The 22,375-nt window shown below is 63.6% G+C and overlaps 1 protein-coding gene across 1 annotated transcript in view; it reads left to right on the top strand.

The window, feature by feature from the left end:
• Positions 1 to 21,039, top strand: part of CELSR1 (cadherin EGF LAG seven-pass G-type receptor 1) — a 135,968-nt gene extending 114,929 nt beyond the window's left edge. The window contains exons 21-35 of the mRNA XM_030320940.1: positions 3,199 to 3,403; positions 4,402 to 4,569; positions 6,196 to 6,322; positions 8,380 to 8,580; positions 12,925 to 13,099; positions 13,595 to 13,707; positions 14,032 to 14,111; positions 14,725 to 14,851; positions 15,497 to 15,622; positions 16,050 to 16,144; positions 16,428 to 16,531; positions 16,787 to 16,936; positions 17,338 to 17,571; positions 18,096 to 18,357; positions 19,123 to 21,039. Of these exons, the coding sequence (XP_030176800.1) occupies positions 3,199 to 3,403; positions 4,402 to 4,569; positions 6,196 to 6,322; positions 8,380 to 8,580; positions 12,925 to 13,099; positions 13,595 to 13,707; positions 14,032 to 14,111; positions 14,725 to 14,851; positions 15,497 to 15,622; positions 16,050 to 16,144; positions 16,428 to 16,531; positions 16,787 to 16,936; positions 17,338 to 17,571; positions 18,096 to 18,357; positions 19,123 to 19,147 (2,192 nt within the window). The 3' untranslated portion in view covers positions 19,148 to 21,039. The remainder of the gene's footprint in view (positions 1 to 3,198; positions 3,404 to 4,401; positions 4,570 to 6,195; positions 6,323 to 8,379; positions 8,581 to 12,924; positions 13,100 to 13,594; positions 13,708 to 14,031; positions 14,112 to 14,724; positions 14,852 to 15,496; positions 15,623 to 16,049; positions 16,145 to 16,427; positions 16,532 to 16,786; positions 16,937 to 17,337; positions 17,572 to 18,095; positions 18,358 to 19,122) is intronic.
• Positions 21,040 to 22,375: the final 1,336 nt, after the last annotated feature.

Raw genomic sequence — 22,375 nt, 5'->3', positions numbered from 1 at the left:
CGTGTATTTTTGAGAGACAGAGACAGAGCATGAGCGAGGGAGGGGCAGAGAGCGAGGGAGACAACAGAATCCGAAATGGGCTCCAGGCTCTGAGCTGTCGGCACAGAGCCCGACGCGGGGCTCAAACCCATAAACTGTGAGATCATGCCCTGAGCCGAAGTCGGATGCTTAACTGCCTGAGCCACCCAGGTCCTCTGATGTAGGGTCCACCTTGACACTGACCCCACCTTTCAAATAATTTGGGACCCATTTGGGTTTCCAGCTCTCAGCAGTTTGTCCACAGCTGCCCTCGGAAGGGACGTGTACGTGTACCTGTGAACGTGGCATCTTACCTTGCCCTAAAAAAGCAGGCTCTTTCCCTGACATTGCCGGTGTTTCTGCTTCTGGACTGACCCCTGGGTCATCCTCTCTCTGGGAGCCTGTGGCATCAGGAGTGGACACGCGGAGCCTAATTGGCTTTAGAAGGTCCCGTGAGAGAAGCTTCTGGCTCCTGCTGCCCTCCTGTCCTTGGGACAGCCGCCGGCTGGTGCGCAGGTCCCCTCGGCCCCGCACGTGGTGTCTTACTCAACTCGTCGGTTAGCTACACCACCAGCCCGTAGTAAACTCCGCCAATTCTTCTGCTGATGACAAGACTCAGCCCCTGGCTCCTGTGACCTCCCTTGCCCTCCAGTTTCTGCAAACTGCGGGCTCACCACGTGGCAGAGAAAAGTATCCTAAGCTCCCGTAGCCAAAAATGAGGGCGGGTCTCCCGGGGGGAGAGCTTACAGGAGGTGGAGGGGGTGCAGCCCAGCCCCCCAGCCCCTTGGTGTCCCACTGTCTGCTTCTGTCCCTCCTGGAAGACCGTCTTCCTCGCCTACAGGACGATGACTTAGATGGAGCCCTAGGGTTTGGCTCCGAGGCCTGGCCTCTGCCCACCTTTCACCCGCCGCCTCGGCCTTGCCAGCCTGACTCAGACACTGACCTTCCCACCTTGGCCCCAATCTTTCTTTGCCTTGACTGCCCCCTAGGCAGGCTTTTGTCCCAGCTCTGGACTCCGGGCCCCTCTTGTCCCCGTGCCATGACCCACCCTTGGCCCAGATGCCTTGCCCGAGGGGAGCCTCTGGGACCCACCTGCTAGCCGGCTGGTTAGTTAGAGATGCAGAGAGCCAGTCAAGTCGTAGGAGAATCTGAGGCTTTGGAGCCAGCCAGTCACGGAGGCCCAGAGCAGACACTGGGAAGGGGCGGGACGCTCCCAGGAGGCCACCGTGACCCGGGACGCTGTCCGGTGCACCTGGCGGCCTCTAGTGTGATGCAGGGCTCCCCAGAGGCAGCGGCCCTGCTGGAGGAGGAGGACAGGGCCCTGGCAAGCCTCTGCTGGCAGCCGGACCGTCTCCTGCTTCCAGAAGCAACTAGAAGAGAGGCGGCAGGCAGGACCAGGGGGAACGGAGTCAGCATGTTTATTTGGTGCCCACTCCATGGGGTCGTCCAGGAGCGAAGTCCTCGTGAATGTTCTTGCCGTGTGAAGATAGTCACATCCGTCCAGGTCAAGTCCGAGCCCTGGGGGGGCATCCGGCTCTCGGGGATGCGCCTGGCCTGGGGGAGCGCCTGGCCCTCTCGCTCAGAGAACCCCGCAGCCGGCGCCGCCCTCCCCCCACCCAGAGGGGGAGCTGGGGGCGGCTCAGGCGGGTGGCCAGTGTGTCCCAGCAGGCAGAGTGGGTGGTAGGGCCCCGCAGCTGGCCCGGCGAGGAGGCCCGGCCTCGGCCTCCCGCACTGACCTTCCGGAAAGCCACTCAGTGCACACCTCGGAAAGCAGTGACCTTCGGGACACTGGGAGCCTCCTGCCCTGCCCGACCCCAAAGCCAGTGTCACCGAGCAGCCTGATGGGACTAAACGGTGCTGCGAAGCAGTCGGTGACCCTGGGCGGGGTCAGGAGGTTGAAGGTGCCCTCTCAGAGGGCCAGACATCGGCCGGTCAGATGGCAGTCTGCTGGGATGAGTTACCTGTTCTGGGCTGGGGCCTTTCCGTGTGCAGTGTCCCCCTCCAGGGGTGGCAGGGATGAGACCCGCCCCCGCCGCACCTCGCGGCCCCTCCACAGGCTTGTCTCCCGGGGCTCTGCCCCTCCCAGAACCCCTGCCCTCAGGGCTCGGCCCTCCTGTCTCCCTGGAGCCCGTGCTCAAGACGCGCTCAGCGCTGGGCGGTCCGGATGTCTGCAGGGGTGACGTCTGCACCAGATGCTGCCAGGGGCATTTTGTCAGTCGTTGAGAACGTGGGCGAGTGTGGCCAGGTTCACAGAGCGTCGGAGGGGAGCGTCCCTCTGCCGGTGGGACGGGCAGGGCCGATAGCCCCTCCTGTGACCCCGTGTGGACGCTGGGACTGGGGAAGGTTTGGACCAGGGTCTCTGGCACCCGTGGTTCCATGCCGCAGGCGGTGGCAAGAAATTGTAAGCGTCTACGCTCCCATGATACGTGTGTTGACTTATTGACGTGGCCTGTACCTGACGTCTTGCATCCCTGGAGCACGTATGACCTAAAACATGCCCGTGAGTCACATGGGATAAAAGTGTGGGACGCAGACCCACACGAACGGCACCCTGTCCCTCCCGCGGGCTTGTGGGGCAGCCCTGGCAGAGACCCCTGCCCCCGGGGGAAGGGATCAGCCGTCAGCATGTGATATTTTGAAATATACGCAAAACGTACTGCCCTAAGCACCCTTGGGTGCAGAGTTCAAGCTGCGTCCTGTCCGTCCGCACTCGGGCAGCTGCCGTCACCCTGAGCCCTGGAACCTTCACCTTGTGTCTCCCCACGAGACACTCAGGCCCCGGCCCCCCGGAGCCCCCCTTGTACTGGCCGTGCATTTCCCGGTGCCCACGGAAGGGGAATCGCGCAGTACTTGGCTTCTCCCTCTGAGCATCGTGTGGTCCCGGCTCGTCCGCGTGGTGGCTGCTGGTGGTACTTTATTCCCCCGTGAGGCCAGAGCCTGTCCCGCCATGGGTACAGGGCACGTCTGGGACCAAGAGTGTTCCCTGCCTTGGCGCTTCAGGGCACGTGCCCAGAAGTGGGGTGGCGGGGTCACGTGGGGCTCCGTGATAAACCTTTTGAGGAGCCACCTGCTGTCTTCCCCTGAAATCTCTGATTTCAGGCGGCGCTTGCTCGCGTAGGACGCGGTTTGGGGGGGGACACAGGCGTCCGGCCCCCATCCTCACGATCTGCTTCGTTGCAGAGGGCCCCACGGTGAGGCCGGCCGGCCGGAAGGCCGCCCCGCAGACAGCGCCCCCGGGGCCCGGAACCGAGAGGGAGGCCCCGTTCAGGAGGCGCAAGAGGCACCCCGATGAGCCGGGCCGGTTCGCCGTCGCCCTGGTCATCATCTACCGGACCCTGGGGCAGCTCCTGCCCGAGCACTATGACCCTGACCGCCGCAGCCTCCGGTAAGGCTTTCCTAAGTTGCCACCCGGACGTCTGAGGACGTCACCCCATGACCCTGGTGCAAGGCCGCAGACCGCTACCTGCGGTCTCCCGGGGACGAGGTTCTGGGTCTCCGGGCGGGGCCTTCCCTGGTGTTTCTGCCGGGAGCGCCCCCTCCCCAGCACACACCCCGCTCGTGCCTCGATGGACACCGTTGCTGCCCTGCACTCCGCAGCCCGGGGGACTGTTCCCCTCGCACCCGGGTGCCCCGGGCCGCCGGTGGCCCCCCTTCTGCCTGGAGAAACGAACGCCGCCCACGGGGGCTTCGTGGCCCCCCTCAGAGCTGGGCCGCCACCGAGGCTTTGCTTTCCAACCGTCGTATCATTCTCCACACGTGTCCCTCGCTCCCCGGTGTTCATACTCCTCCTTCTTCGTGGCCGGATGAGATTCTGCCATGAGGTGTAATTATTCCGAGCTCCGGTCGTTTCCAGGGCTTCCACAAGGTCAGCGACACCCTCGCACACACCCCTTCTTTCTCTTCATTTTAATTTATTTAAAAAAATTATTTTTAATGTTTATTTATTTTTGAGACAGAGAGAGAGACAGGGGAGCAGGGGAGGGGCAGAGAGAGAGGGAGACACAGAATCGGAAGCAGGCTCCGAGCCATCCGCACAGAGCCCGACGCGGGGCCCGAACCCACGAACCGCGAGATTGTGACCTGAGTCGAAGTCAGTCGCTCAACTGAGCCACCCAGGGGCCCCATCTTTCTCTTCATTTTTAAATGTCCGAAGTCCGCCTCTGACCCAGACGTGCCGCCCACGTCCCCCGCGCCTGCCCTGGCCGTCGCAGAGCTGCTGCCTGGCCCGGGCCCTTCTCCGGAGCAGCGGCTGAGGCTCCAGCTCTGCCCTCCTGGGAAGACGTCCGCCCCGTGTGTCCCTGGGGCGTGTCCTGGGGCACAGGGCTTAGACGAGTGTCTTCTGAGTGTCTAACCCTGTGTTCCCGCTTCTCCCCCCGCCCCCAGGTTGCCTAACCGGCCGGTCATTAACACACCGGTGGTGAGCGCCGTGGTTTACAGCGAGGGGGCCCCGCTCCCCAGCCCCCTGGAGAGGCCCGTCCTGGTGGAGCACACCCTGCTGGAGACCGAGGAGCGCACCAAGCCCGTCTGCGTGTTCTGGAACCACTCCATCACGTAAGGGTGACGTGAGGAGTCGGCAGCCACTCCCACCCCCAGAGTTCTGCGTTTATGGGGGGAGGGGTCATTGCTACAGCCCCCAACACTGTTGGCAGAGTGTCTTACGGGGCAGGAGGCGCATCCTGGGGGTGTCAGAGTCCCCAACACAGTCCCACATACGCACGTGCACATCTGTGTGTGCACGGATGTACGCGGCTAGGAACACAGACAGGCACCCGTGTGCACCCGTGCGCACAGATGCTCATAGACGTCCCCCGGGAAGGTCCACACAGAGACAGCGCCGTGCACCTGTTGGACTCCGCGATCCGGCAGCCAACGAGTGCCTGATCGCCTCCAGACTAGGCAGGGGCTCGTTCTAGATGCGCATACGAGGCAGGAGTCAGAGACCGGGCCCAGGGCCCCTTCCACGGACAGCAGAAAGTCCCAGATGTGTGTGTGTGGGTTGGGGGGCGGGCATCCTTTTAACAGCCAGCGGTCCCTGACCTCACCTGCCCGCCCGTGAGATCAACCCAGCTGCCGCTGGGGCTGCTTTTACCCCTCGGAGGCCATACCCCCCCCCCCCCCGCCTCCATGCTTGAAATGAGGATGGAACTTTGTGCATCTGGGGGTTTGTTTCTGCGCCTCGCGGACATTCCCTAACGCCGTGGTTCACGTGGATGGAGAAGGTGTCCGCCAGGCAGGGCTCCAGCCGCGCTGTGCTGGGAGCTGGTCCCCAGGGAGAGCCCTGCAAGGGGCTCCCCCTGGGCCACGGGCTCGGCTGCACAGAGACCTCGTGTCTCCTTGATTTCCCAAATTCTGGTTAATGAGCAGCCAACATCGTGTCTGGAGTATAATAGACGCTTGGCTCACAAAAGAGAGAAAGAAGGACCCGCTTTCACCGCGAGGGAAGCGTGAAGGTCTGTTTGGCATGTGTTAGGCACGGCAGTCTCTCATGGTTGCCCGATTGAATCCCAGCAATTAGCTGTAGCTCTAATTACACTCTGGCTGCTTTCTGTGGTACCTATCACCCCCAGATCTTAGCGCTCTTGACAAACTGGTATTAGCCTTCACGTCCCATTTCACAGGGGCGTAAACTAAGGATCAGAGAACTTACTTGATTTTCCCAGAGTCAGGGAGGGCAGGGCGCTCTCTGAGCCTGAGACACGCCTGTAGCAGCCCGTAGTCATCTGGGGTTTCCCATCAGTAAAACGGGGGTAATAATCGGCCCCTGCTTCCGGGCGCTGCCGTAAGACGTTGTGCAATCTGCAGATGAGAGCGTGAAACGAACGTGAGACACTATTTCGTAAACCACCTAGACTCAAAAGAAGACTGAAGTACAAAGCGGCCATTGTAACCACTATTATTTCGGACAAAAGGGGCGTCCGGTGACCTCAGACATCCCCATTTAAGTTTTACTGCGAGATGACGCATAAACCACGAACTTCAGAGGGTAGAGGCACTCCCCCGCCACGAGAGGGAAGGGAGAGTGTCCACGCGGTCCCAAGCGCTGCTGTCCTCCTAGAGGGTGACCGTGGCTTCCGTCTCGGGCGACGTGAGGATGCCGCGCCGGCTCCCACGGGGGCAGCTGGGCCTCGGAGACCCCCTGGAGGAAGCAGCCGTCTCACGCCTGCCTTTCCTCTGCAGCATCGGCGGGACCGGAGGGTGGTCGGCCAAGGGCTGCGAGCTTCTGTCCCGGAACCGGACCCACGTCGTCTGCCAGTGCAGCCACACCACCAGCTTTGCCGTGCTCATGGATGTCTCCAGACGAGAGGTGGGCGCGGCCCCCACGGGCAGCCCTGCCCAGCTGGCGAGTGTGTCCAGGGATGAATCCCTTTGCACAGCTAGCCTCCCCCCAGACCTGCCCCCTCAACGAGTCCTGTCTTCCCTCCCGGGCATCTCCAACAAACCCAGTCCACGGTTAAAACCTGTGTTTGGGGGGGGCCTGGCCAGAGTCTGCCAGGATTTCCAGAACAAAACTCCTTGGAAAGAGTTTTCAAAGAGCCCGGCCGTAAATTAAAACCCACGGTGGGAGACCCTGAGCCTCAGACTGAAGAAGGCCCTAGAATATACCCTTACTTCAAAGCAGGATTCTCTGTGTTTTTCTACCCCACTTTATTTTATTTTACTTTATTTATTTATTTTTAATGTTTATTTTTGAGAGAGAGAAGGTGGGGAGGGAGAGAGCGCACATGTGAGCAGGGGAGAGGGGCAGAGAGAGGGGGCACAGAATCGGAAGCAGGCTCCAGGCTCCGAGCCATCAGCACAGAGCCTGACGAGGGGCTCGAACCCGCGAACCGCGAGATCGTGGCCTGAACTGAAGTCAGACGCTTAACCGCCTGAGCCACCCAGGCGCCCCTGTTTCTACCCCGCTTTAAATTTTAAGGGAGGAAAGAGCCGGCTGGCCGGAACAAAGCGAGTGTCTCCCGTTAGCACGAGACACGCGTGCTGGCCCCCGGAGACTCAAAGGAGGGGGCTCGGTCAGGAGCCAGGGAGGCCGGCTAATGTTCAACCCCCTCGCATTTTCCACGGCCTGGGAATGCAAGCCGGCCTCTGCCAGCCTGAGGGTGGATGGGGTGAATAGAGCAGTGGGCCCCCCAGCAGGCATGGCAGCGAGGTCAGCCTGGGCCCAGACGTGTGTAGACGTTGGTGTCTCAGAGCCAGAAGGGAGGCCTCACCTGTCACCTTTGTTTCAGACCTGGGATGTGTCCTGGGAGGCCAGGCCATCGTCCCTCCCGAGGGCCCTCTGGTGTGCAGGGGACCAAATTTGTGTCCCACTGTTGGGAGGGTAACAGCCGTGAGTTGCTGCTGATGGCGGCCAGGGTGACGAGAGGGGAGGGTGTGCCCCCAAGGCTTCCCCTGACCGTGGAGCTGCTCTGAGCAGGTGGCACTTAGGAGCAGGGAGCCCTGGGTTCTGACCTGGAGGGGGTGTGTTATTAGTGGCCCTTGTCCACCTAGGGGCGGGATGGGGGAGACCTCCCCGAGCCAGGAAGCTGGGCACTGCCGGGAGCAGACTAACAGGTGGGGAAAGCCGAAGTTCGGTGACGTGAAGTCAAACGGGAATAGGACTCCCTGCTCCCTGCCCCGGTGCCTCAGGGCCAGAGCCCTCTCGACAGCCGGACGCAGCCTCCGGGCCTCCCCAGTGCTGCACCTGCACGGGCCGCAGAAGGAGAGAGCCCTGAGCCCTCAGCGCCCCGGTCCCAACCCTGTCCCGGCTCCCAGCCTTACCCTGGGTGGCCCGGCTCGCAATTCTGCTCGAGTCGTGAGTTCAGAGCGCTTTCCGGAAGTTACTGGAGAGCCGAAGCTGGTCGTTTCCCAAGTGCCAAGACTCCGCCCGGGCACCGGGCCCTGGACAAACGGCCCGTTTTGCAGAAGCACAGGAGACAGTTGCAGTCCGTGCCGCTGGGGCACATCTGCCTGCTGCGTAAAGTGAGGGTCTGTCTGGAAGAAGTCCCTCTCGGCTCAGAATTTGGGGCAGGCGGGCTCCGCACCTCCTGGAGAGTCGGATTTACGTGAGAGGCTTTCTGTGTCATCTGCGCTCGTGTTTCTTGTGATGGCAAAACACACACAACACAGGTGCACTCCCTTAGCCACGTTTAAGTGGACCGTCCGTTCACCGAGCTGTGCCCCCACCACCCGGTCCCCTTTTGCCCCCCACCCCCCAGCGATTCATTTGGCTTTTGTCCTCAGTTCTTCGCCAGCCTGGGAACCACGTCACGGCCGCGTTGGTTCTTGTCTGTGATAGTTGCTACGTTAATGAGACTTTACTGTACAAAACCTCCATCAGAGCGAGGCCCTTACGTTCTCCTGCCTCGCCCCACCTGCCTGCAGCACGGGGAGGTCCTGCCCCTGAAGATCGTCACCTACGCTGCCGTGTCCTTGTCCCTGACCGCCCTGCTGGTGGCCTTCGTCCTCCTCACGCTGGTGCGGACTCTGCGCTCCAACCTGCACGGCATTCACAGGAACCTCATCGGGGCCTTGTTCTTCTCCCAGCTGGTCTTCGTGATCGGGATCACCCAGACCGGAAACCCGGTGAGGCCCCTCTGCCCCCTCTGCTTGCGGGTCCCACCCTTGTCCGAGGCCGGGGCACGTGACTCGCGAGGGAGCGAGGGGAAGTGGCCGCAGCGCAGACGCTGAGTGGGTTGGCCTGGAGGGAGGAGGGAGAGTGGGAGGTGAGCTGAGGCTAGCGGGGGCCCAGGGCTGGTGGGCCTTCTGTAGGATGCGAGAGAGCTTAGCCCCCGACGTGTCGGGGTGGAGGGAGGGACGGGCTGCCGGCCTCGGCAAGGTCCCCGGGGGCTGGGGTGGGGATCAGCCGACGTGACAGGTAGTAGGGAGAAGCACAGGGAATCTTGGCGGTTTGTGGCTTAGGCAGCGCCTGGCTGGGGGCAAAGCAGTTTCCCGTTTCTACAAAGGGGACTTGTAGAACACCAGGGTCACAGCACAGCATGCCCACGGGGGGCACGGGTGGAGGTGTAGGCTGTGTGCCCAGGCTCTACACACACGCCTGGGCTTACTGGATCCCCCCGGGGCCCCGGGAGTTGGGGGCATCCCTTCTCACAGGTGAGGAGCCAGGACCCGAGAGCTTGAGGGACTGTCGGAGGCACACGGCACGCCCTGTGCGTGTTCCCTTGTGCGTCCGTCACAAAGTGGGGACCCTGATAGCCCTGGGGAGACGCGAGGCCAGCTGAGCACCACACGTGCAGATGCAGCGAGGGCGGGAAGCGCACAGGTTATTCTCGCCTGACCCCGATCTCTGCCAGGGCGAGCCGTGAGCCCTCACTCTCTCTCACTGGGCCCTTCCGAGGGCACCGCCACCAATTGCTGGTGACATGGGGGCCGCTTCTTCATTCCCCTTGCAGCAGGGACCTAGCGATTGTCACTCTGTCACACCCACCAGAGACCCGGATCCCACAGGCCCTCCCGTCCCTGCCCGTGGAGTCCACCTTCCCGACGCGGACGCAAATCGCGGCTCATGAGTTTCACGTGCCCAAATGGTGCCATGGTGGCAGGTGGGGGGCTGGGCCCGGTTAGGGAAGGGCTGACCATACGATGGGAGGGGTCCAGGATGAGTGGGGACGGGTTGGGTGTCGACCGGAGCCCTAGGGGCCACGCCAGGCATTGTGCTGTGGAGAGCCATGACCGGGGCCGCATGGCAGGAAGGTGACCGGAGGGCAGAGTCACAGCCAGGGTGGGGTTGTTCGTCCTGCGTCCACGGGATGGAGGCCTAGCACCAGGACAGCAGGCACGGGTGGACGGCGGGCGTCGGGGCCAAGTGCACAGGGAGACCGGAGGGAAGGTGCCTTAGGTCTCCAGAAGGGGAACAAGCAGGGGAGGATGCCACCAAGTGAGAGGGACACTCGGTGGCTGGCCACGCCGCTGGGGGCTGGGGAGAGTGTGGAGAGGTGCGTGGGGAGGCGATCCCGCCCGTGACAAAGAAATGTATGCGAATGGGCCAGCCCTAGCGGAGGAAGAAGGCGTATATAAAAAGACATAGAATGTTCTAGCCCACTGGTCAGGGCCACTTGCATGCCTGGGCTCCTCCTCCTCCTTGTTGAGACCCCCTCAGGTGGCCCGACCTCCTCAGGAGGAAGGGGGGAGGTCGAGGCAGGGTGTCACAGGCAGACAGCCTTGAAGGCCTCAGGGACTTCGCGGCGGTGACTCATGTAGCAGCGGGCCCGGCAGAGGACAGACCCGCAAGCATTTGCCAGCCTGCCCTCCAGGGTGCCCCTTGGACTGGGGGGAGGGCCCCAGGGCGGTGCCGGGCAGGGGTTTCTGGGCATCCAGCCGGGCAGGTGCGCCTCTGCCCGAGCGCAGGTCCTTATCGGCGCATCAGACAGGTGAAGGCTCTGGGTGGGAAGCCACATGACTCATTTCAAGCCCTTCAAGCGTGCCCTTGAGTGGTCTCAGCAGCGGGGAATGTGGAGTCGGCCGAGCCGCACCTTGCAGCTAAGTAGCATGTGTGAAACGCAGGGAGGCCGCCCGCTTATTTCGAGCACTGACTCATCCCCCTGCCAGGAATGAGCTTTCAGCCAGCGGCGCACTGGGGAGCCGGGAGGGCAGGAGTGCCGGCCGCACATAACTAGGGGCCTGGCTCGGCGCCTGGGTTTTATGGGGTTTCTGCAAACTCGCAGGCCCATCTCTGGGCGAGGTGTTTCATCTCCCGGATCACTGGCAGGTTAAAATGATTTATCGTGCATTAGCATTTTGTCTGTGTTCTGTTTCTGCAGAAGGTAGTACGTTTAGTGCAGAAGTCTGTGCGTGTAGAGCCCCATTAAATTGTGAAATGTATTTCTAACTATTTTTTTTTCAAAAGGTGGTTTTTGTGGGTTTACTTTTCACATTATTTAAGGCAACACGCCAGCCCACCTCACTGTCCTATCTTTTCTGAGCCAACTGTGCTCTGCGTACGGGGCACGCTGGGGCCGTTTGGTGTGGGGTTCCCCTGCCCCGGGCTCGCCCTTGGCATCCCGACGGCCCTGCCCATCGCTAAGGGCAGACTCTCCCGTCTCCTGACTCTTGAGTCAGGCAAAGGGCAGGATGTCCACTCATAATCTAAGATGCTGTGTTTCCTTCTTTGTCCTGTGTTTGACGAATGTAAATGCTAAAATCGTTTCCTCCCACCTCTCCGGGATTCAGAAGAACCTGGTCTGTGGAGGTTGACGTGGCAACGGGCGTCACTTAAGTGCCCAGCCGGTCCGTGCTCTGGTGAGCTCCCCACGGGGAACACCGAGCTGGCACCTGAGCCGAGCAGCCTTCAGTGTGGGTCAGGGTGGTGGCCCTGTGTCTCCTACTCCTGTGTCTGTTGGGTGGGGTGGGGGTGGGGTCTCCCTGGGACCCCTGGGAACCTGGGAGCTTGTGCTGATGGGGCAGCAGCCAGGATTGGACAGAATGTCTCGGGAATGGGGCGGACTGTGGCCTGGGGGAGGGGTAGGCGTACCCTGTAGCCTGGAGTCGGGCCAGGAGGGGCACTGCTGGGTGTGGGTGGGGCCAAGAGTGGGTGGGCCCAAGAGGGGCGGGGTTTGGGGGAAGGAGGGCCCCCGGGACCTGGATGTGGGTGTGGCTGGGAGGGGCGGGGGTGTGGGTGGGGCCAGGAGTGGGGTGGTCGTGGGGGGCGGGGGCTGGGTGTGGGTGGGGCCAAGAAGGGCGGCAGTGGATGGGGCCTGGGTGTGGGTGAGGCAAGGAGTGGGGTGCGGCCGAGAGGGGTGGGGCCCTGGGTGTGGGTGGGGCCAGGAGGGCCAGGCCTGGGTGTGGGTGGGGTCAGGAAGAGCAGGGCCTGGGTGTGGGTGGGGCCAAGGGCTGGGTGGGTGGGGCCAAGAGGGCGGAGCCTGGGGCTTTCTCTTCCCGCCCCTCTCACAGTTACCCTCTCCGTAGCGCCTCACCAGCTTCTTAGGACCTGGCGGGGCACCTGCCCACATCTTGCAGCCAGCCAGGCTCGGGACCCCTGGCCAGCTCAGCCCCTCCCTGTGAGGCTGCTCTGGACCAAGGCACAGGGCTGTTCGAGGTCCCTCCTAGAGCACCTCGCACTGCACTTTCACTGGTGGCCTCAGAGACTTGACTCCCTGTGACCAGCGTCCCCAGCCCCTCCCCGATGCTGCTTTCTTCCCATTTGAAGGGACACGGGGCTGGCCCACCAAGACCTGGAGAGGCCGGGATGCTGACCCTCGGCTGCCCTGTGGAAGTTGGTTTTCTCCTCCCACTGGTGGGGGGGTTGTAGCGCTGCCCAGCTGAGGACTGAGACAGAGCAAATACTCTCTCGTCTCTGTTCTTTTTGGGAGGCAGGAAGTATATGGCTCCGTGAACTCAGTGCGGGCAGGATGAACTTTTTACCTGACAGGTCACGAAGCGTGGGGCCTCCCCCTCCCTCTGACCACACCTGCTGGACTCTGGAGACCCACACAAGGGTCCAGGGCGGTGGGTGACGGCCAGCATCACAGCCTGAACCGCTGCCTCTGTGTTTCTTGAACTTTAAAGCCAGTGTCACGAACATGCACGTTTCCAGCTTCAAATGGAAACCCTAGAGGCTCTGCCTACCGTCCGCCCCCTGGCTGGATCGCTCCAGGCACCGATCTGGGTTGAGGAGTGGGTCCCCCGAGGCCCCCAGCAGCCTCACTTCCTGTCCTCTGTTCCACGGTGGCAGCCTGAGGCGCTGTGACTGTTCGTGCCCAGCCATTCCGGGTGAACCAAATAGGAAAACCAACTCACTCGGCTTCCCTTCTCAGACCTCCGTACCCTCACGTTTGCAAAGTGGTGTGATTTGGTCACTAGCCCCCCCCCCCCCCCCCCTGTGCCCCTTTGGCCCTCGGCCCCAGGCGCGGCAGGCGCGGGCAGGCGCGGGCTCCCGCGGGGCTGGCACTGAGCCCACTCCCTTCCGCACAGTTCCTGTGCACGGTGATCGCCATCGTCCTGCACTACGTCTACATGAGTACCTTCGCCTGGACCTTTGTGGAGAGCCTGCACGTGTACCACATGCTGACCGAGGTGCGCAACATCGACGCCGGGCCCATGAGGTTCTACTACGTCGTGGGCTGGGGCATCCCGGCCATCATCACAGGTGAGGACTCGAGCAGCGGCCCGGCTGGGGTGGCCTGGATAGGGCACCCGCCACCGTTTGGGGAATCCGCGTGGCGCTGCCGACACAGGTGCCCGTGTCAGGTGAGCCCGCGCCCCCGGGCCCAGGCGGACGAGCCCTCTGGCCTCCTCTGCCTTTGGTACCCAGCTCGACTGGCCCCCAGCGGAGGAGCCTCTGCCCTTGGGTCTGCACACACGAGCGTGAGCCTTCGGCGCCCGCTGCGGGGGTGCGTGTCCCGTCAGGTGTGGGCTCCCTGGGAGCTGAGGCGGGTCCGTTCGGGCTTCCGTCTGTGGCCGCTGACACACAAAAACTCCACGTTCGCCCGCTGTGTGCATGGCTGGGTGTGGATGTGTGGTCTCTATGTAGCATGTACGTGGAGTGTGTGTGCAGGGCTGGGAATGCCCGTCCCGTGACCACGCGCCCCCCCGGGAGGAGCCTCTCCCGCGTGTGGCCCTCACCCCCTCCCCTGCTGTCCAGGACTCGCGGTGGGCCTGGACCCCCAGGGCTATGGAAACCCCGACTTCTGCTGGCTGTCCCTTCGAGACACCCTCATCTGGAGCTTTGCCGGGCCCATCGGAACGGTTATAATTGTGAGTCCGGGAGTTCCGCAGAGCCCACGATTCTCGGGACGTGGGAAGTGGGGTGCACGGGCTGGAGGCGGTTTTGGGGGCCAGCGGCTCCTCAGAGTGGCCTGTTGGGCGGGAAGGCCTGACCTCACGGCGACGAGGCCTTGCCCTTAGGCCTGTGGATTCCGGGTTTCCTTCCACGTCCAGGTCCACGGTGAGGCCGCCCATTCCAGCCTCTCCTCGAGATGCAGGCACAGACCCTCCAAAGCGTTTGGTCTTTGGAGATCTGTTGAAGTGATACCCACGAGCTGGCCGCCTGACTTTGGTGTTTTTGGAACTTTTTTTTAGGTCAACACAGTCATTTTTGTCCTGTCTGCAAAGGTGGCCTGTCAGAGAAAGCACCATTATTACGAAAGGAAAGGAGTCGTGTAAGTGGGCGCCAACCCCCGGGGCAGGTCTGCACTCCCAGCAGAGCCCCCGGAAAGCGCCTGTCACCCAGCGGCCAGGCCCTCGGCCACTCCCCAGCTTGGCCACTGGGGTGGCCTCGTGGGTGGGTGGGCAGGGCAAAGTGGGGAGAGGCCAGGGGCGCTGGGGCGCATTGTGGGGGAGAGGGAGGGGGCCCGGGGAGAGGGGCGCGGGGATCCCGGAGATGTTGGGGCGGAGGACCCGCGGCGTTTGGTGGTCGAGACGCTGAGGGCTGAGGGGGGAGGGGCAAGCGATGAGGCTTGGGCTCTGTCCCCCTCACCCGGGTCATGTTAACAGATGGGGATGGAAAGGGGAGGGACGATGACAGCGGGTGGGGGGAGGTGCCGAGGTGCAGGGCAGGACGCAGCAGAGTGGGGTCAGGCAGGGCGCGGTGGGGGGTGCTCTGGAACTTTCTGGGTCGATGACGACGGTGATGTTGCGCCCCGCAGGAGTGGAGAGGTGGCGGGTGCTTTAAAATGGTTTTGGGAAGGAAGGGAGGGAGGGGTGGACCAAGGGGCGCACCCCTGTGGAGGGGAGGGCGGGGCCGAGAGTCACTCCCGCCCCTCCCCCCCGCAGCTCCCTGCTGCGCACCGCCTTCCTCCTGCTGCTGCTCACCAGCGCCACCTGGCTGCTGGGGCTGCTGGCCGTGAACAGCGACGCGCTGACCTTCCACTACCTGTTCGCCGTCTTCAGCTGCTTGCAGGTGGGCGGCCGTCAGGGTGCGCGGGCGGCCTCCGCGTGGGCCAGCCTTGGTGAGGCCACGGGTCACTTGTGCTCCCTCCCGTCTGAAATGCCCGGAGGGCGTCCCCGGGGACGTCCTTGACCCAGCGTCCAGGCCGTGGCCTCGCTCTCAGGACACACGGGGCCACAGCAGGGCGGTGTGCCAGGGGTTACGGTGAGGCCTCCCCGCACACTGTCCCGCCCCCCAAGGAACCTGTTGTCGCCAGCCCAGCTCTGTCCATAGGTTCCTCAGGGACCCCTCCCCCCCCCCCCCCCCCCCCAGGGCACCGTCCTTAGCCCAGCCAGTGCGGGGGCTCATTCTCCCTCCGCAGGTTAGAGTAGCTCCCACTTGTGTCCTCAGGGAGGGTGTTGGCCATTTAAGTTCACACCGAGGGCTTCCCAGTAAGCTGACTGAGGATGTCACATTGGGGACACGGGTGGCCTGGCATGGGGGGGCCTTCCTGGCCCTTGGCTGCCCTGCCCTGCTCCCCGGAGCAGGCAGAAGCCCTGGAGAGGGGCGGCGCCCTGTGCGTTCCCGGGCAGGTGGGTGGGCAGTATGGCGGCCACAGGACCCTGGCTGCTTGCCCGAGGGCCAGTCCCTGCCCTGACCGGCCGCCCCTCCCTCCAGGGTCTCTTCGTCCTCCTGTTCCACTGCGTGCTCAACAGGGAGGTCCGGAAGCACCTGAAGGGAGTCCTCGCCGGGAAGAAGCTGCACCCGGATGACTCGGCCACCACGAGGGCCACCCTACTGACGGTAGGCGGTCCCCAGGGACCCTGCGTGGGGCCGGGGGTCCTTGTGGGTGTCCAGACCAAGCGTTAGACACAGCTGCATGGTCTCGGAGTCCCTCTCAGAGGGGCCATCACAGAACCCCCTTGGAGAGTGGCACCGAGCCTGACGCCATCCCTCATGTCCTGGGGAGAGAGCACAGGGTCTCTAGATGGGGTCTGTCACGGTCACAGCCCCACTTTTCAAGGTCTCAGAGGACAGGGTGGGACCCCAACGAGAAGCCGTTGCTGTGGGAAGGAAGCCATTCCCTGACCACCGTGGGGGACTGGGGATGTGCTCTGTGCCCAGCAGGGGCACAGTCAGGGTGCTGGCACTGGGGCTTGCCATGGGGACAGAGCCATCCTCTGTACCCCGGTGGCCTCTGCTCTGCCAGTGACCATGTCCCCTCCCCCAGCGCTCCCTCAACTGCAACCACACCTACAGCGAGGAGCCCAACATGTTCCGCACGGCCCTGGGCGAATCCACAGCCTCGCTGGACAGCACCATCAGGTCAGGCTGGAGCCAGGCGTCCTCGCTCGTCTCGGGCGGGGGTGGGGGGGGCAACTCTGGGGGCAAATGCAGGCTGCCAGGCCAGCTGGAAAGGCCCCGGCCAGGGTGCTCTGCTGTTGTAGTTGATGAGTTTCTCCGTGTGTTCTCGGGGTCTCTCATGGCAGAGAACCTTCCAGAGCCCCACGGGGCCATCTTGGCACATGCCGAAGGTGCTCAGTGATGTTGGGTGGCCATGTCGTGCCCCTGAGTGATGGTGCTGAGCCCACCCTCATATCCTCTCTAGGGACGAAGGGGGCCAGAAGCTCAGCGTGTCCTCTGGGCCAGCGCGGGGTGGCCATGGGGAGCCAGATTCGTCCTTTGTCCCCAGGAGCACCAAGAAGCCCCACGGTAGGTGCCCCCTGGAAGCCGGTCCCCCATCAACCTGGGCATCTCCCTCTCGGGTGGCCATGGGTGACAGCTTCTGGCCGGCTCTTCTCTGGCCCACGGGCCTCACGGTCACTGGACGTGCAGCTTCGAAGAGAGTCTGCGGCCGCGTCGCATTCGGAGGGTCAGCGGGGAGACGATTTCTCCCCAGTGCCCGGGGCCCAGCTGGCCCCATTCTGCCCCTGGCCTGAGCCTCTGTCCCTCCCGTCCACCCTGCAGGCCACGATTCAGACTCGGATAGCGAGCTGTCCCTAGATGAGCAAAGCAGCTCTTACGCCTCCTCACGCTCATCGGACAGCGAGGACGACGGGGTGGAGGCCGAGGACAAGTGGGATTCGGCTCGGGGCCCTGTCCACAGCACCCCCAAAGGTGAGCCAGCGGGGCTTAGCGAGCTGGGGGCCGGGGCTTCCCAGGATGCAGCAGCCTGGGAGGGCAGCGGGGGCGGGGGGGGGGGGGGGGGGGTCTCTCTGGGGACCCCCGCTGCAAGGACCGCACAAGCTGGCCCCCACCGTGCTGCAGGTGCTGGTGTGAGGCTCCAGAGTGTTGGGGTGCCACGGGGGGACTGCAGCCTGGGCCCCCACTGTCAGGACCTTCGCTCCCTGAGCGCCTGGAGGGCGCACCCCTGTCAGGCCTGCAGCTCTGGGAGGACCCGGCCACTTAGGATGCAGGCTCCCCACGGAGGGACACCGGGGAACCTTCTAGGGGGTGTATGTGGCTCCAAGCCAAGCAGGGACCCTCCCCGCTTGGTGACGGTCCCTCCTGTGCCTCAGCGGACACTGCAGCCAACCACATCCCCGCCGGCTGGCCCAACGAGAGCCTGGCTGGGAGCGACAGTGAGGAGCCTGGTGACAAGCCGCGCCTGAAGGTGGAGACCAAGGTCAGCGTGGAACTGCACCTGGATGAGCAGGGCCATCGCTGCAGCGAGTGCCCCCCAGACCAGGAGAGCGGGGGCCCGCCGAGGCCTGCGGGAGTGCCCCCCAACCCGCCCCCTGAGCAGAGAAAAGGTACCTCAGAAGTGGAGAGGGCCCTGCTGTCCCCAGGAAGCCTCTCCTAGCAAAGGGGGCGGGGCGGGGGGGGGGGATAGGGAAGAGGACCGGACAGAAGGGGGACCATCTGGGAGGGGGCGGGGTCCTGGGGGGGGGGGGGATGCAGGCGAGGACCGGGACAAGGGGGCTGGGAGGGGGGGCGGTGCAGGGAGGGCGGGGGCGGGGCCCGGGAGGGGCTGGGTGCAAGTGGGGAGGGGCAGAGGGCAGGTGGGGGCGGGGCAGAGTGTAGAGGGGCGGGGTGCAGGCGGGGCAGGGGCGGGGCAGGCTGCAGGTGGAGCCCGGGCAGGGTCCTGGGTCCTGGCCGGCGTGGGGGCGCTGCGCAGAGGCGGCCACTGGGCCCCGCCGCCTGGCGCTGAGACCCGAGGAGAGAAGGGCAGGGGCTGAGGGGTGCGCGGGTGGGTCCGCAGGGACCAGTCCTCCCGGAATCCCCGCATCCGGCAGCGTCAGCCTGAGCGTGACCCTCTCAGTCTCCGCACCAACAGGCATCTTGAAAAACAAAGTCACTTACCCGCCGCCGCTGACCGAGAAGAGCCTGAAGTCCCGGCTCCGGGAGAAACTGGCCGAGTGCGAGCAGAGCCCCGCGCCATCGCGTTCGTCCTCCCTGGGCTCGAGCGACGGGGCCCGCGCCCCCGACGGCGCCATCACCGTCAAGAGCCCGCGCCGGGAGCCGGGGCGCGAGCACCTCAACGGGGTGGCCATGAACGTGCGCGCCGGGAGCGCCCAGGCGGCCGGCTCCGACTCCGAGTGAGTAGCCTGGGCCTCGGCTGCGGGGCTGCAGGGCTGCAGGAGCAGCCCCCAGCCAGCCTTCCCTCTGTCCCTTGTCGCGGGACAGGTGTCCAGTCCAGAGAGGGGCGGTGCTCAGGGGCCCAGGGGCTGCGCCGGGTACCAGGGAGGGGAGGGGCCTCTGCAGGGGTCGGGACAAGTTGGCCCCAGAGGAAGCGGACTTCAGACCTGGTGGAGGGGGCGGGGGCTGGCTGCCGACATTGAGGCCCTGTGGGGGCCACAGTGGCCAAAGCCCCCAGGGCCTGCCCAGCCCTGAACTTCCAGGACTTCAGACTGTGCCGGACCAAGCACTTTCTAAGGATCTTGTCCAGCTCGTTACTGCCCTGTTTTGTGGTCGAGGACGCCAAGGCTCTGGGGTGCCCCTCTGCAGAGGCGAGGAGCTGGGATCTTGGCCTCTCCCCGTAGCTGCTCCCTCCCACAGACTCCCAAGGGAGGAGCAAAGACCGGGAGTCAGGTCCTCTAGAACGGCTCTCTTCAAACAGAAAGAGTTCGGTTGCTAACCTTGACGCCCCACGCTCCGCGGCGAGGCTGGCTGTGTGGACGCTCAGACGGGCCTGGCCCTCCGGGCGGCTCAACCAGCCCCCTCTCCTGCCTAGTGCAGCTATGTCCACACAGGAGCTTGCCCTCCTCGGAGCCCCCGGGCATCCCCTGTCCCCTGACTGGGGATTTCTGCTCCCTGCCCCCTGTGGGACCTCGGCCCACCTGCTGGCTTCTTCCCACGCACAGAGGCAGCAACGAAACCTCAATCTGAACCGTCAGGAAAGCGGGACACGAGCCCAGCGCCTCCGTCCAGGCCCCTGTGCTGCGTCAAGACACCCTTGGACCTTGGAGCCCAAGGGACCACGGCCTTTCCAGTGAAGCAGGCCCTGGCGGTGGGGGTCCCTGTGGCGGCAGCCCCCTGGCTGGTGTGATGGACGGTCTGGACACAAAGCTCTGGGCTGCCCCCAGGAGCTCAGGGCCCAGCTGACCCCTGACAAGTGCCAAAGGCCACAGGCACAAGGAGGCGTGGACTCCCGGAGGCTGGCACAGCTTGATCCAGACCCAGAGCCGAAGCCGTGCGCCCGCGGGCCAGGAGAGGGCCCAGGCAAGAGCTGGCAGGGCCCGAGCTGGCCTCGAGGGAGAGGAGCTGCCTGGCCTGGCTGGCTCTTTGCAAAGACGCCCCTCGTCTTAAAGCAAAGGACTTTGCTTCGTTGAAAAGGTGTAGACGCTTCTGTATATTTGTATGGAACTCTGAGAAGGCGAAAGCCTGTGTATATTTTGCATTTGTACGGATACTGAGAGATCTGCAGAACGACCGCTATTTTTTTTACACAAGGGAGATTGTACGGTTGTACTTGAATCTGGCACGCATCGATGCAGCTGGCGTCCCAGCCGATCGGAGGTGGAAGTGCGTTGGGAGTGAGGTTGTCTTTAAACAGAGGCTCCTGCTGCTGCTTTCGGCCAGTACACAAGGACTGTGGGCATTACACGCAGCTGCCTGAATTCACACACGTTTGTTTTCGAGACGTTTGCCATCAGCTCTCAGCTGCCTCGACGGTGGTGGATCCAAGACAGAGGCAGGGTGGGACTCCTGCAGGTGCCCCACGGCTGCCCCCCACCCCCGGTGCCCACACCGGGCCCGCTCTGGGCCCTGCAGGCCTCCCTGGCCCCCTTCCGAGGCCATGTGGTCCTGCAGGTGGGGACTTCTGTTCCGCTGCTCCTGTCCCCAGTGGGACCTCGGTGTTCACACGTTCCCGATTCAGACGGAGGTGTGAGGTCTTCCAGGAGGCCACGTTCCTTCCTGCCAATTCTCCAGCTCTTTTAGACTCTGAGGATCTGCGGGAGGGCTGGGGCCCCACCCCCGAGTCCGACCAATTGCTTCATTTTGCTTCAAATGGCCAATTGTGCACAGGGACAAAGCCGCAGCCACACTTGTCAATGGTTACCAGGCTGTTTTTTGGAAGCTCATACCGAGGATCGGCTGGGGCCGTCCCACTGTGGGCAGTTGGCACAGTGCGGCCCAAGGGCTGTGGAACCGGGCCCAGAATCACTCAGACACGTTTCATTCGTTTTCTTTGTTCTTTGAATCAGGCGCCCAAATAAATTACTAGCACAGCTGCTTCCAAATATGAGAAACCATAAGATACGCTAACATCAGGTGACTTCCACGGCGCAGTATTCTGACGGAAAGGAGGGCACTGCTCACGACACCAGGGACCGCGTTCGTGAGACCAGTCTAAGGCCACGCACTTCACACCCAAGGGAAACAGCCCCCACGGTCCACAGGCTGGAATGAATGATGTGCCTTAACAGGTGAGTGGCCTTTTGAAGACGGAAAATGATAGCATCAGTCAGTGTTTACCACCGATGAGACGCTTCCTACGTAAAGGACGTTTTGACATTTGCGAGTCTGAACACCCACCTTCACACCATCACGGTCTCTTCTGCGACTCGGGCCCTTTCAGGTGGTTTTTGATTTGATCAGAATTGTTACCAAAAACCAATGGTCAAGTTTTATTAAGACAGGAAAAACTGTAAACCTATTTTTGTGACTTAAGACTTTATAAGAGATGAGACACTGGAGATTTTTTTTAACAAATGTCTATTTATTGTTCAGAACACTGGAATCGCAACAAGAGTCTGCAATAAATTAAGATTTTTGAACATGTGCTTCTGCCGTGCTCACCTCCCCCCTCCCCACCACCCTGTCCCCCTTCCTGACGCAGCTGTGCAAGGGACCCTGGACAGGATGCCGAGGACAAGCCGGGGGAATGGGGTCGGGGGCGGGGGGGGGAAGGCTGTACTAGAACTTTCTGTCCATTCTCCTGACAGAACTCTGGACGAGCTGGCCCTACTTGGGGTTTCCTGACATCTTTAAATCTAGCTCTCACCGTGTGCAAAGGCACCAGCCCGGGGCCTTTCCCTCAGGATCCGTGCACGTGGTGGGGGTGACGGGGCCTGGCAGTGAGGTGCCCACTTGGGAAAGAGGCACAGGGGGGAACACGTGTCCTACTTCTCAGCCCCCACCCCTCTGGTCTGCCAGGGTCTTCTGAAGGTCACCTGGGGGGTACAGCCCTAGAGCCTGCTGGCCCCCAGGTGCGCGGACAGGGCAGTGGGAGGGGCCAGAGTCCCAGCTCAGGAGCTTGGCCCGATGGCGCCCCCTGGCCGACACAAAGTGGCCTTCCACAGAGGGCCGGTGGCCTCAAGGGCACAGGGAGGGCGGGCAGAGCCCAGCAGGGGGAGGAAAGCACTGCCAGCTGGAAGGCTGCCATGCGCCGCAGGTGAGGCCTGGGTGGCCCGAGCGGCAGCGGCGGGTTTGCGCCCGTCCCCCACCTTCCCCCACCGGCGGCCGGCAGGCTGCAGATCTGGCCCCGGGCTGAGGAGACGGGCAGCGCCTCCCTGCGGCCTGTGCCCAGGGCGCTTCCTCCCTCCTGCCGTTTCCGAGGGTCGCCTTGCACAGAGCAGGGTGGGCCAGTGGGGCCTTCCCAGAGCGGCCACAGCTTACAGCTGGGCTCACGGGCAAGAGGCCCAGCCAGCAGGGCAGTGACTCAGGGGACACGTGGGCCCAGGCAGGCTCCGTGCTGTCCCCTGAGCAGGCAGAACAAGGGTGGGGTTCCGGTTCCGGCCTCCCCGCCACCGCACACCCAGCGGTGGTCCGCCTTCTGGCCGAGGCCGAAGCCCCAGCTCTCGGAACGCACTCCTTTACCTGGATCACGGGATGGGTCCCAGACACCCCGGGGCAGGCCCACTCCCCTCTTTCAGCCTCGGGAGCCTCCTGCTGGGGGGGAACCTGGGGGATGGGCCCGGAGCTAAGGGTGGGGAGAGGGCAGACTAAGGCGGGGGCAGGTCAGAGGAGGTGGGACAGTGGGGTTTCAGCTCTTTGGACGGCATCGCTTCCCTCATCAGGTGGTGTGGAGGGAAAACTGCTCTGGGCACAGCCCCAGCACCCCGACCATCACCGAGGGGGACCACTCTGGTCCTGCCTCTGGGAAAAGGGGCT

This window comes from Lynx canadensis, chromosome B4, assembly GCF_007474595.2.
Source record: "Lynx canadensis isolate LIC74 chromosome B4, mLynCan4.pri.v2, whole genome shotgun sequence".
NCBI classification, from domain to species: domain Eukaryota; kingdom Metazoa; phylum Chordata; class Mammalia; order Carnivora; family Felidae; genus Lynx; species Lynx canadensis.
The sequence above is the reverse complement of the archived record's forward strand: the minus strand, read 5'-3'. Positions and strand labels throughout refer to the sequence as shown.